The sequence below is a fragment of the Myxine glutinosa genome, chromosome 14 (assembly GCF_964187855.1).
Source record: "Myxine glutinosa chromosome 14, kmMyxGlut1.1, whole genome shotgun sequence".
Lineage (NCBI taxonomy): Eukaryota > Metazoa > Chordata > Myxini > Myxiniformes > Myxinidae > Myxine > Myxine glutinosa.
The window spans coordinates 36,506,684-36,520,571 of NC_136274.1; the positions used below are offsets into that span (position 1 = coordinate 36,506,684).

Below are 13,888 nucleotides of genomic sequence, written 5' to 3' on the forward strand. Positions count from 1 at the left end.
CCGAAAAAGGCCAACCCCCGCTTTGCGGGGAAAAATGGCCTCTAAACGGTGGTTTATATCTATATATATGTATATACACATACATACATATACACATACATACATATACAAATATATACCGTATATATTATATATATATATATATATATATATTATATATATATATATATATATATATATATATATATATATATATATCAATCAGTCACTATGCGACCTTCATATCATCAGTGGAGAACCGCCAGCAAGGTGTCCCATACAGCTGCTGCTGCACCCTGCTGGGAGCGATAAGCACCGCCTGCCACACGGTAACGTTATCTCTGGTATCCACTTATCATATGGAGTCGACCTGGTTGCGGTTGGGAGTTACTAATAATGGTATCTGTAATCTGGTTCTCCAACCTAATGAGCGGACAACATGACGTCATCGCCATGCATGTCCGCATTGCCTGCAAAGCTCCAGAGGAACCATCTAGCAGTGCGTCATTACTGCACATCGGATTTTTATGCGAAAAAAGAAAAAATATTTTTTCACATAAAACGGCTTTTTTGCGCGCAAAAAAATTATTTTTCTATTTTCGGAGAAAAAAAATATTTCGCCCTTTTTCGGGAAAAATAAAATAAAATGCCCTTTTTGGTCGAAAATGTCTGGCAACGCAAAAAAAATGAGGGAATCTTTCGAAATTTTAAACTGCGATCGAAATTTTTAACTGCGATCAAAATTTTTAACTGCGATCGATCTCAAAAACAAAATGTTGCGTCCACTTGCATGCGTTGCGTCCCCAGCGTGTACAGCAGTGAGGCGGTGTACTACAGTGAGAGAGTGTATACAAAGTGCGAACAAGTCTCCTATCAAGATGAGTGCTGCTCTTCGTGACAAGTGGCTGAAGGAATTCAACGCTGGCGGTGATGGGGCCACCTTCAAGTACGTGTCGAGTGACACGGCTTTCTGTCGAGCTTGTGAAAAGACTTTCCGGGCGAAGCAGAAGTCTGAGCTGGCCCAACATGTCCGAGGAGACCGCCACAAGAGCAACTTGGCCTTGAAGAAGAAGAGGACGGTCACGCAAGCCACCATGGAGGACTTTGGTGGCGGAAAGAGGCACAAGTGCGACGTCGTGGCTCAGGAGCTGTGCCAGGCCAGGCTGGCCGCTGGCATCCCATGGTCTAAATTGGAAAACCCTGCCCTCCGGTCGTTCCTGGAGAAGCACATCACTCTCCAGATCCCTGATGAAAGCTGGATTCTAAAGCACTACCTCGACAAGTGCTACGACGAGGCCTTGGCGGGGATCCGTGCCAACCTCGGACAGCAGCCCATCTGGCTGTCCGTCGACGAGACGACCGATTCGGCAGGTCGATATGTGGCCAACATCATCGCGGGGCGCTTGTCCAAGGAGGGGTACTTTCGTCCCCACCTCGTCCAGTGCATGTTTCTGGAGAAGACCAACTCCGGGGAGATCGTGCGCGCAGTCAATGACACGCTGCACTATCTTTGGCCTGATTTCAAGCCGGAGTGCCTCAAGGTCCTCGTCAGCGACGCCGCGGCCTATATGATCAAGGCCGGCCATGCCCTGAAGGAACTCTTCCCGGACTTGCTGCATGTGACTTGCGTTGCCCACATGCTCCACCGTGTCTGCGAGACAGTCCGAGAAATGTCCAAAGGACGTCAACGACCTGATTGCCACGACGAAGAAGGTGTTCGTCAAAGCCCCGTCGCGTGTTGTCCTTTGGAAGGAGCAGCAGCCCAATCTTTCTCTCCCCCCGGAGCCCATTCTGACTCGGTGGGGGACGTGGATCGACGCCGCGGTGTTTTACGCCGAGCACTTCGAGGCCGTCAAGGACATTGTGGACCAGCTGAACGATGACGACGCGATGGCAATCCGGAGTGCCAAGGACCTGTTCGGAAAGGCGGACATCAAGCTCAGTTTGGTCTTCTTAAATGCCCACGTGTCGTTCATCCCGAAGATCCTTAAGCAGCTGGAGGAGGCCGGCATGGAGCTGGCCAAGGCCTTCCAGCTCCTTGATCAGGCCAAGGAGGAGCTCGAAAAGATCCGAGGCTGCCGTAAGGAGATCCTGCTCACCAAGTTCAAGGCGGTGCTCCAGCGCAATCCCGACATTGGTGTGCTGAGGACAGTGGCTTTGATCCTGGATGGAGATCAGCACGGATCTGAGGTTGGTGTGCCGGCTGGAGTCAAGCTTGCCAACATCCCCCTCTTGAGGTACTGCCCCATCGTCAGCGTCGACGTGAAAAGGTCCTTCTCCATCGACAGAAACGTCCTCACCAACCGCCGACACTGCCTCACCAAGGAGAACATTACCAAGATAATGATTTCAAACACCTACTTTAACCATTCCTAAAAGGGTCTTGTCAATTTCTTCTAGTCCTCTACTTATCAAACAATGCGGTTGCAATAAAGGTACCTGAACGTCATTTTTTACCTGTTTACTAGCCCAGAGTGCTTAATGTTGTGCAGGAAAAAGCTTACCATTTTTTGTTCTTTTTTTGACTGATTTCTGAAAAACTTGGTAATAATAAAAAATGAATAAAACGGGGGAAAAAAAAATTTCGGGATTTTTTCACATAAAAAAAAAACATTTCCGCTTTTCAAAACATAAAAGGCCTATTTTCTTAACATAAAAATCCGTAGTCTAGCTCATTACGGATTATAAATTCAGATACTGTCACAAGTGCATGCAAAACTCACAGTTACCGACCTGGTTTCGCCCTTGTTGGGGCTTCATCAGGGCAACGCAGTGAGGCTTCCATACACTTGTAACTCTGTGAACCTTTCGGTTTTTATATCAGTCACTATGCGACCTTCATATCATCAGTGGAGAACCGCCAGCAAGGTGTCCCATCCAGCTTTGCTGTACCTTAATGGGAGCGATAAGTACCATCTGCCACATGGCACATTATCTCTGGTGTCCACGCATTATATGGAATCGCCTGGATGCAGCCAGGAGCAACCAATCCAAATATATCTTCAGTTCTCCAGCTTTCAATGAGCGCACGTAATGACGTCACTGCCATGTACATACGCTCTGCCTGTCAAGCTCTCAAGCCAGGCCGCCCCAGCAAGTTCAGCCCGAGAGCAGACCGCAAGATGCTGAAAGAAGTCTCTAAGAACCCCAGAATGTCATCACGGGACCTACAGGTAGCTCTTGCCACTGCTGATGTCAAAGTGCACGAGTCTACCATTAGAAAGAGGCTGCACAAATTTGATCTATATGGGAGGTGTGCCAGGAGGAAACCTTTGCTGTCCAGAAAGAACATCAGGGCAAGACTAAAGTTTACCAATGAACACCTAGGCAAAGACCAGCACTTCTGGAACAATGTGCTCTGGACAGATGAGTCAAAGATAGAGCTATTTGGCCACAGTACCAGAAGACATGTTTGGCGAAAACCAGACAGCATTTGACCACAAGAACCTGATACCAACTGTAAAGCATGGTGGTGGAAATATTATGGTTTGGGGCAGCTTTGCTGCATCAGGGCCTGGGCAGCTCACCATCATAGAATCCACCATGAATTCTTCATTGTACCAGAGGGTGCTTGAGGATAATGTGAGGCCATCTGTCGGAGAGTTGAAGCTCAACCGAAGGTGGACCTTGCAACATGACAATGACCCTAAACATACCAGTAAATCCACCAAGGAATGGCTGAAAAGAAAGAAATGGATGGTTCTGGAATGGCCAAGTCAAAGCCCAGATCGAAATCCCATCGAGATGTTGTGGGGGGATTTGAAACGAGCTGTGCATGCAAGAAACCCCTCAAACATCGCACAGCTGAAAGAATTCTGCATGGAGGAGAGGGCAAAAATTTCTCCCAGTCGATGTCAGAGACTGGTAGACAGTTATAAGAAACGCCTACTTGAGGTTGTTTCTGCCAAACCGGGCAATACCACCTATTAGAGCAAAGGGTGTACTTACTTTTTCCACATGGGAAATTTGCATTTATGTTTATTTATATTATACAATGGACTACAAAATGTAAATGTTTCATGATATTTGTTATATTACTAGGGCATGCCCGTACTATATATATATCTAAAAGTATATCCCCCCCCTCTATTTACATGCAATGGTTTGGTCCAAAGCGAACGGCTTGCGAGTACGGTGACAATCCCCCCCCTCTATTTACATGAAATGGTTTGGTCCAAAGCGAACGGCTTGCGAGTACGGTGACAATCCCCCCCCTCTATTTACATGAAATGGTTTGGTCCAAAGCGAACGGCTTGCGAGTACGGTGACAATCCCCCCCCTCTATTTACATGAAATGGTTTGGTCCAAAGCTAACGGCTTGGCGCTTGCGGAGTTTGGTAAAGAAATCGCCATCGCGTGCACAAATGCGCAGGAAAGCGAATGAATCGCAAATTAGTTTTAATTAGTTTTAAAACATAGTTTAACGCCCGAGCGAGTTTAACGCAATCGCAAATCGCATCGCAAAGCGAAAGAATCGCAAATTAGTTTTAATTAGTTTTAAAACATAGTTTAACGCCAACATAGCGCCAACATAGTTTGCCGACAGGAAATAAATGAATACGCTCTCAAATGTGCCATCCGAGGCAGAGTCTGTTCGCCACGTTCGGCACACGTGATAGCTCGCTGCTCTCTGATTGGTTGAATCGTTTTTTGGACATAGCTCGGTAACTACTTCTGCGATTAATTTAAAACCTTGAAAAGGCACATCCTCGGGTCCCCAGCAATATACCTGGCAAGTTTCAAGTATATCGGACCGGTAGTTGTCGAGAAACAGCGGTCACAGACAAACATACAAACAAACATACACACAGAGATTAGTGGAATTATAGATAGATATCACCTTTAGCTGTCAATATTGTTGAAATGAAGATCAAATAGCTGTATGTTGAAATATGTTGAAAAAGTCAAAACTTTACATGGGGTGTTCTTACTTTTTCACGTGACTGTATATACATTGTTGCGGATCTCGAACGTCGGCTCTCCCCTTATCAAGGGGGGGTTAATCCCCTTGTTCTTTTATCTTGCCGACACGAGTCCTGGAAGTTATACGCTCCTTCCAGTCGGTATTAGGTGGGGTTATTGGTCAACTTCGTCCTAATACCTAATTACTAACACCGACCGTGAAGCAGGGAAATAACTCCCGCCCGAACCATGGCGTTACTGGATACGCTGAGCGAAGCGAGCCGCGATTCGGGCCGTTAGCAAAGACTAAATCCGATTATGGCGGTTCCGATCGTGCCACGTTTACCCAATGGAGAAAAGACGGATGCGATCGGATGGAGAGGAAATCCAGAAAGTAAGAAGAACAAAGCAATTTATTTACAATGTACAAGAAGAAGAGGAAACTAAAGAAATGTCCGGGGTAGGAAGAGGAAGAAGAAGCACACAGGGCAGCCTTAAACAGTCTTATTCTTAATACCCCAGGACAAACGGGCCCGTCTCACATACACACTCACACGGGGATTGTAGATGGTTGATGGTCACCAGCGCGTCCAGGCTCCAGCCCGGCTCCGGTCCAGGCTCCGGTCCAACAGACGAAACCCAGCAGGCAGCTCCGCGTGTAGTGGAACGCGAACGGACAATTATATAACGGGGGGAAGGCTGGTGTCCTAGCGGCGTATGTAATAAGTGCACACTCGTGCCAAACGCCCCCTCTCTCCAATGTCCTGCTTTAGCACAAGGTTCCAACAAGTGTCCTTTCACAAGCGCGCTTCCAACCAGTCCTCTGTAACAAGCGCACCTCCAACAAGTCCTTTCACAAAGCGCTACCGTATAAGTCCTGTCAAAAAGGGCTTTTTGTTCGCGCTTTTATAACTCAAGCAGCGATCGCTCAGCGAGCCCCAAAGCCACGCCTGTCGGCGATGTCACTTCAGCCCTGGTTGGCTGGTGAGGGCTTACCGGCTCCGCCTTTGACGGCTGGGTGACGTGGCTACACCTTCTTCCTGGCGCTCCGCCCCCTTTTTCCGGGCCTCACCTCATGGCTTATGGTGGCGTTTGGGCGGAAGCCCAGCGAGGTTGCGAACGCTGCTGGCAAGGCGTGTAACAATTGGGAGGGCCGTGGGGGTACAGACTGTCGGGCGCGCTTAATGGCGTCGCTTGGAGAGGGAGGCTGGCAAAATGAATGGAATGGGGACCTACTCCTTATTAATTAATAATTATATTAATTAATAATGTCCTTATTTGATTGACACAATGCAGATTCAACTATTGGAAACATGGCCTTATCTATACACATACTAATGAAATAACTGAAGTCCTATGGTGACCTACGTGTTGCTTGTGGCCTACCTATGGGGTGCAACCTTTAACCCTTTAATGATGTCATATTTACAAGTGTGGTTTCTCAAAACCGCAACAATATATATATATATATATACAGTCGTGGACAAAAATATTGGCACCCTTCATGACTATTGAGAGCATCATCAAATATCAAAAGGCTGCAGCCCATCGGCATCACAGGCGTTCTGAGGCACACAGTTTGTGTAGGCCTCAGGCTACCGGTCTATATGAGAATTCCTTTATGGCCCAGTGGAATTGGAATCAATCCAAGCTATATAAACACAATGTATTTTATATGCACATAAGCAATAGCAATGTTTTGGCTTCATTACATAACCAGTGTTGTTATTTCACTAAACTAAACATGCAACACTAAATCACGAAACAACATGTTGCAGGACCGGCAGCGTAGACCGTCCCTGAGGTCACTAATGAGCCAGCTGGATTTCTACCGACAAACCGAGAGAAACATGATAATTTTCTTAAAACTGGCTCAACCCTGGTGCAAACTGTGGCACAGCTTGCAGAAGTTTTAAAACTCCAAATGTTTCATTCTGTGTCCTCAGCCAGATTTGAACCGATAACCTCTGAGATGCCAGTTAACTCGGTGGTGTAGTGGTTAGAGTTTTCGCTCCGAGTCTGGGAGGCCGGTGGTTCAAGCCCCGGCCCATTCATACCAAAGACTTTTAAAAATGGTAAGTGCTGCTTTGTTGCTTGACGTTCAGCATTTAAAAAGATAAGAGTATTGACAATCCCCATAAGTTGGCATCCATGGGGAGGAAGAAATTTCCCCTGAGGTGCGGTGAGAAAGGTGGAGTCATTGCCGTAGCATCTCTAGTATCCCGGGAAGTGGGGCACTCGTGCCCCCCCCCCCCCTCCTTCAAATACATCTTCACCATTAGGCCACCATTATACCCAAATTGTTAAACATTTCAGGAACCCCAGTCCTTTGGAAAGACCATTTGGCGGTGGCACATTCATTAATGGTAATGAAAAGGATCAAAAGCATGAAACACACCTTATTGACAATGAAGATGTGCTGCAATCGATGTAAAAACATGAGGATGGATGGATGGAGGTCCTGGAAGAGGTTTTTGGATTGCCATGCCTCTGATTTCAGAGGCAAAATAATTCGAGTCGTCCAACTGTAGCATCAACACACAACAATTTGTCCAATATGGACAGAATAAAATTCTGCTCAGCCCAGCAGTACCAAATATAAAGTATTTAATTAACCACAAATGCTTCGAGTCAAACTACATATACCTCTTGTGCATTTGTAGTAAACTAAAACTAATGGTAACACATCATCGATAATTGCGTAGTTCAAGAGAAATCAGAATAATAAAAAGGTAACAATACAATTATTCCTTATACTGTAAAGGAAGAGGCTGCCTACTGACTTAGAAGAAAGGCCTTCCACTTGGGGCAAATCCATCGGTGGTTCATGGTCCACCCAGTGGGGGAGAATGTAGCCTGTTGGACCACTGTTCTTATCGAAGAAAAAGTGGAAGCCATTGGAGTGGATTTCTGGCCTATCTGTGACCTTGAAAACAGACTTGAATCCAATGCCTTTGTGTCCTAGGGTATGGTGAAAGTAAACATGATCAGCAGTTGGAGAGATATTTGAAAGTTCAAATGCCAACAAGCAAAATGCCATATGCAGACAAACATTACCGAATCAAAAGTTCAGGAGCAAAGTGTCCAAGCAATTTAAATCTGAAGAGCGTTGTCAACACACCTCATTGTTGGTAAAATATCAAATATCGAGACGTCATAGGAGAATAAATGAGAAACATTAATAGCTCGCCTAGATTTTGGTCCAGTGAGCTTATGTGATCGAGCAGTGTCTATGCAGTGAGTGCAGTGAGTGCAGTGAGTGAATCCATAAACACTTCAGTCATTATCGCTTGAACTAAACACACGATTTTGATGAAACTTGGCCACAAGCTGCATATCTGATGCCGAACGAAGGTGTAGTGACCACATCAAAATCTGCGCTAATGAAGGCGGTCTACAGGAGATTTTTTGAACCCCAAAATAGGTATTTGCTCCCTTCTCCAAAACTACGCACACAATTTTGATGAAACTTGGCTACAAGCTGCATATCTGATGCCTAACGAAGGTGTATTGACCACATCGAAATCTGTGTTCATTGCTGGGGTCTACGGGGAGGGAGGGGGTGAGTGGGGAGGGATGACCCCCCCCCCCCCCCCCAAAAAAATAGGTATTTGCTCTCTTCTCCAAAATTACGCACGCAATTTTGATGAAACTTGGCTACAAGCTGCATATCTGATGCCTAACGAAGGTGTATTGACCGCATCAAAATCTGTGCTCATTGTTGGGGTCTACGGGGAGGGTAGGGGGTGAGGGAGGAGGGATGACCCCCCCAAAATAGGTATTTGCTCTCTTCTCCAAAACTAAACACACTATTTCAATGAAACTTGATCACAACCTTCATCGCCCATGATGTACCAAAGTTTGTCCACGGCATTAGAAAAATCAGGGTCTGAGGGGATCTGTGGGGGATTTGATTGACTGGTGCTCCTGATCCAGGTGAGCTTCAGGACCCACGGTCCTATCTTTGGTAATAATCCTCAAACATCGGCAAAATGGTGCAAACAGTATTCATGGACCAGTCATCTTAATACAACAGGTATTCCCTAAAATCCATTCTTTATTAACAACTTTTTAACTTTTTGACACTTGCAATCTCGACGTAGTGTTTGGTATTTAAACACAACACGACTCACCAATATACCCAAACTCCTGCTTTCCCTTTGTGCTTCTTCCAATATCACAGATTGCCGCGACATTCTTCTCGTGAAAACCGAGTTCATTGTTGAGGATTGTCAGTCCGTTTTGTTCCACCACAAAAAGCAAGCTTGGAGGTTGGACACCTTTACCTTCTGGGTAGTGATTGTCATCTGCGTTCTGACAAAACAATGAAATAATTTATCCAGACGTAATAAATAAACACAAAAGATAATCGAATGTACAAAGAGGAAGCTAAATGAAATTAAAATGTTTTAGAGTTTACCGTTCACAACAAGCTACTCCAAACAGCCCCAGTTGAAAATGTGGCACCAGTGGGGCAGAGAGGGTTGGGAATTTGAGAGCAAAAGCCTCCTTGCCAATCCTTGAAACCCAGCATCATATAATTAACCTGCTTGCATAGAGACGGGGTCTTGCAATCGGTGTTTGTGTGTATGTATAATGTATATGTGTGTGCGCATCCAGCCATAAGCTTCGCGTGCATGTATGCGTCCAGGCCATAACCTTTTTAACATTTGAGCTTTTGTCATAAAATTTTCAACAAACCTTTATAATAAGAATATGGGTAAAAAATTAAGAAATATAAAATTATTTTATTTTAGCTGTTGTTTTCATCAAGTTGTTTGATCAAGTACAAAGTGAATGCAAATGGGCTTTGCATTTTTGGATGCTTTCTAGTTAGCCCGTCGCCACGTGAAACGGGAGACGGGGTTATGCATTTGCTGGTGTGTGCACGTACCTCTGTTTGTCTGCCCAGGCCATCATTTTTACTCCCGCCAGGGAGTAATGCATTCACTGGTGTCCGTGTGTGTGTGTGTGTGTGTTCGTGTGTTTGTGAACAAGATATCTGGAAAAGTTCTGAACGGATTTGGATGAAAGTTGGTGAGATAAGGAAGGTTGCCCTTGGGATAAGGAAGAATTGATTAGTTTTTGGTGAAGCTCAGGATATTATTCCCGATCCAGGAATTTTTTGAAGGATTTTTTTACCATTGGAAGATAGGGCTCATTTTTTTTTAACATTATCTTCTATATATTCTATATTTAACATTGCGATATGAAGATAGTTTTCATATTTGTTGTAAATGTAGTATAAACTCGTGGTTATGCGTTAGAGCGGTTTATTTTTTTTGCAGCGTCGTCTTCAATGTTAATTTTTTTTTTTTTCTAATGAAGACATATTCTGTCATTTTAAAACCACCAAAGTGTGTATTAGGTTTCCCCGTTTCATAAAATGTATCGTTTGATACGTATAATGCTTTAAAAACTTTTTTTTTTTTTTTTTTTTTTTTTTACCTCAGAAGAGATATCAACATTTAGCTCAGCGAATGTCATTCGCAGTGTCAGTATTTGATGAACTTATAAAGACTTAGTTCCAGATTTGTCAATGGCTGAGGTATATTAACAAACGAATAAAACAGATTTGGCAAAATTGCAACTTTTTTTTAAAAGATCGCATATTCACCCAGGGTTGTGAGAGGCTAAAGAAGAAGAAACCTCGCATGGGCTTCCCAGAACGAATAAATAATTCTGGTTCTGGCTCTGCGATTTTCAGGTTTATTACTCCCGCCAGGGAGTAACGCATTCGATCGTGTCCATCTGTGTGTGTGTGTGTGTGTGTGTGTGTGTGTGTTCGTGTGTTTGTGAACAAGATATCTGGAAAAGTTCTGAACGGATTTGGATGAAAGTTGGTGGGATAATTGCCCTTGGGATAAGGAAGAATTGATTCGTTTTTGGTGAAGGTCAGGATATTATTCCGGATCCAGGAATTTTTGTTGGAAATTTTGTTGGGAAAGATTTTTTCTGTTTTACTGCATTAAAGCTTTTATTCTTATTCTTAAATGATGTTTTTCTCCTCTAATTCCGAGATATATCAATATTAATTCTCTGACAGTTAGGGCTTACTTTCTTTTTCATTTATTGTTTTGGGGAGAGGGGATGTTAAACAAAACGTATTATTCCAACTAAACCCACGGCGGGAGTATGCGCTCTACTGAGTGGCGTTCTCGTTTTACTATTTGAGTTTTTCTCATCAAATGTTCAACTAACCTTTATTATGAGAATATGGGAAAAAAAATTAAAAATTGGGGCAAAATGTGAAAGGGGAAAGTCATAGTGACTATAAATAGCCCTTATTAACCCCGCTGCAGTGCATCTAGCACGAAATCACTTTCTTGTTTATTTATTTGCCATTGAACCACAGTGTGTCTGTCCATACCATAACATTTTTTAACAATTGAGCTTTTGTAATAAAATCTTCAACAAACCTTCATTGTGAGAATATGGAGAACACAAATGAATAAAATGTACATTTTTTTGTTAAGTTTAGTTTGAGTACAAAGGACCGGCTTTGTATTTTGAGATGCTTTCTAGTTTAATTGGCATTTTCCATGCACACAAGATGTGCTTTAAAGTCGTATTTTACATTCTACATAAGCAGTACTACGTGTGCGCAAGTTGGGAAAATAACTGACTATGTTCATACTTGTTTGGATTGATGTCTTAATTACAGCAAAAAGAGAAGTTCTGAATCAGAAGTGTTGGAATCTGTAATCTGCAATTTGAAGACGGAGACTTGGAAAAGAAAGCCAGGATGGTGACGGCTCAGCAGGAGTTGAGTTGAGCCATTTTTAGCTCACCTGGAACGAAGTTCAGGGGAGCTTATGCGATGGCACATTGTCCTTCCCTCAGTCCGTAAACACTTGAAACCTCTTCTCCAAAACCGCTGATGGGATTGCGACCAAATTTGGAAAAAATGATATTTGTTGTGTTGTAACTAAAGTTTGTTCACGGCATTAAAAAATCCGGGGCCTAAGGGGGTTTACCGGGGTCAAAGTTGATCCCGATTTGACCCCCCAAAATAGGAATTTGCTTTTTCCTCTGAAACTACACACACTATTTCCATGAAACCTGACCACAACCTTCATCACACTTGATTCACACTTGATTTACCGAAGTTTGTTCACGGCACTCAGAAAATCAAAGTCTAAGGGAGTCTATGGGGGGGGTCAAAGTGGGTCGAGGTTTGACCCCCCCCAAAATAGGTATTTGCTTTCTTTTCTGAAACTTGACCACAACCTTCACCACCCATGCTGTACCAAAGTTTGTTCACGGCATTAAACAAAATCTGCCCCTTTGGGGGTCTACAGGGGGTGGGGGGTGGGGTTGCCCCCCAAGATAGGTATTTGCTTTCTTCTCAGCAACTACACATGCAATTTCGATGAAACTTCACCACAACCTTAATCACCCAAAATGTGTACCAATGTTTGTTCAAGGCATTAGAAAAATTGGGGTCTTAGGTGGTATATGGGGTTGGGAGAGGAGGGGGGGGGGGGGGGGGGTTGCCCCACAAAATATGTATTTTTGTCTTTGTTTGTTTAAAGTCTTATGATTATGTTAGTATGATTCTACATGCTACCCTGTCTTCCAGCAACCATTGAAATTGGTTTAAAATACCCTTAGACGGTGCAGTATACTGTTTATTCCACCAGGTGAGCACCAGGGGTATTGCCCCTATGTTTAAGTTACATGTTGGTTTTGAAAAGACGTTTATGCATTCTATCTCTATTGAATGCAATTGGCTGCTTTTGAGACTGATGGCTGGTCATCGTATAAATAAAAAGCTAATAAAAAAGTGTGGGTACCTTGCTGTAGTTCAGCACAGGCTTGCTCTATCCGCTGTCTAGATTTATTGGCAAAGAAAGAAAGGAAGAAAAAAATTCTCCGTTTCCACTTGGCCCATCATTATATATATATATATTTAAAGTCTTAAAGTGCATATCAAATATAATGTAGAAAAGGAAGCCATAGTTCGACAACATTCTGGTATGTTTGCTTTGTTGCACAAACAAAGTTAATTTGCATTTGCTGAATAAATGTTTTAAAATAAATTTTCCCAACAGTTTGGCCTGTAAATAGAATCCTATAAACTCTATAAATGTAAAGAATGGCTGCCTTCATGGATTCTCCACTCTCAGCCCTTTACTGTGCAGTTTACAGCCGGTACCATACATGGGTGAGTTTCCCAACATAGTTGAAAAATAAGTCATGTTTTTGCTTAAAATCTTTTTAAACATTAGATTTCCTCTAGTACATAAACACAAAGCATAAACATATTTATGAAATCTTGATGAAGCTGTAATGAAACCGCTGCCATCACATCACAATGAAATATCTCCTCAAATTGCTGAATGGCAACTACATGAGCAAAGCCAGCACGACGTGTTGGGTTCCTTCCATTTAGCTCACGATGTTGATTGCTGAAATGAAGTGTTTCTTGTTCCACAAAAATAAGGTTCTGTGTCATAGAGAACACACGCTGCTGGCGATCAATGTGCTCCTTTGCATACATCACAAAATGAGAGACCATAGATTATGGGAAACTCAGTAAAGGTCATGATTCATGGTAAACAATGGAGTTGAAGAGTTGAAACCGTTTCCAGGAGGAAATTGCAATTGGATGATCCAGGTCGTCATTTCCAATTGAGATCAAAAGGAATTTGTAATTGCAGGAATTAAAATTTCTGGGTTAAAAATCATCGCTGTCTTGGAAAATGGTTGCAGCTGTTATATCCTAAGGAGGACAACTAATTGGCCACAGCTCTAAGTACAGCAGCAGAAGAAGTGTAAAAGCAACTGATCATACCTGGACCAACTCCAACACGAAATGTGTGGCCTTGCTGTACAACTCCAGAGAGAGACGATCCAGGCTGCGGCCCAGTCTTTGCTGCTGAACCTGCATCAGCTCCTGGCCTGCCTCGTCCAATTCAATTCCGATACCAAATTCCTTTCGCCTACAGGTGTCAAAATGTCACAAGTCACTTGTTCCGGAGTCATCACAAACGATACAAACATG

General features: G+C 43.5%; 1 protein-coding gene across 3 annotated transcripts in view; it reads right to left on the reverse strand.

The window, feature by feature from the left end:
- LOC137415827 (uncharacterized) overlaps nucleotides 1-13,888 on the reverse strand; it is a 240,735-nt gene that overhangs the window by 136,289 nt on the left and 90,558 nt on the right. For all 3 annotated transcript variants that reach the window (XM_078768483.1, XM_068101345.2, XM_078768484.1), the window contains 4 exons: nucleotides 13,679-13,826; nucleotides 9,015-9,195; nucleotides 7,665-7,842; nucleotides 7,280-7,406 (listed from right to left, as the gene is read on the reverse strand). In XM_078768483.1, the coding sequence (XP_078624609.1) occupies nucleotides 7,280-7,406; nucleotides 7,665-7,842; nucleotides 9,015-9,195; nucleotides 13,679-13,826 (634 nt within the window). The remainder of the gene's footprint in view (nucleotides 1-7,279; nucleotides 7,407-7,664; nucleotides 7,843-9,014; nucleotides 9,196-13,678; nucleotides 13,827-13,888) is intronic.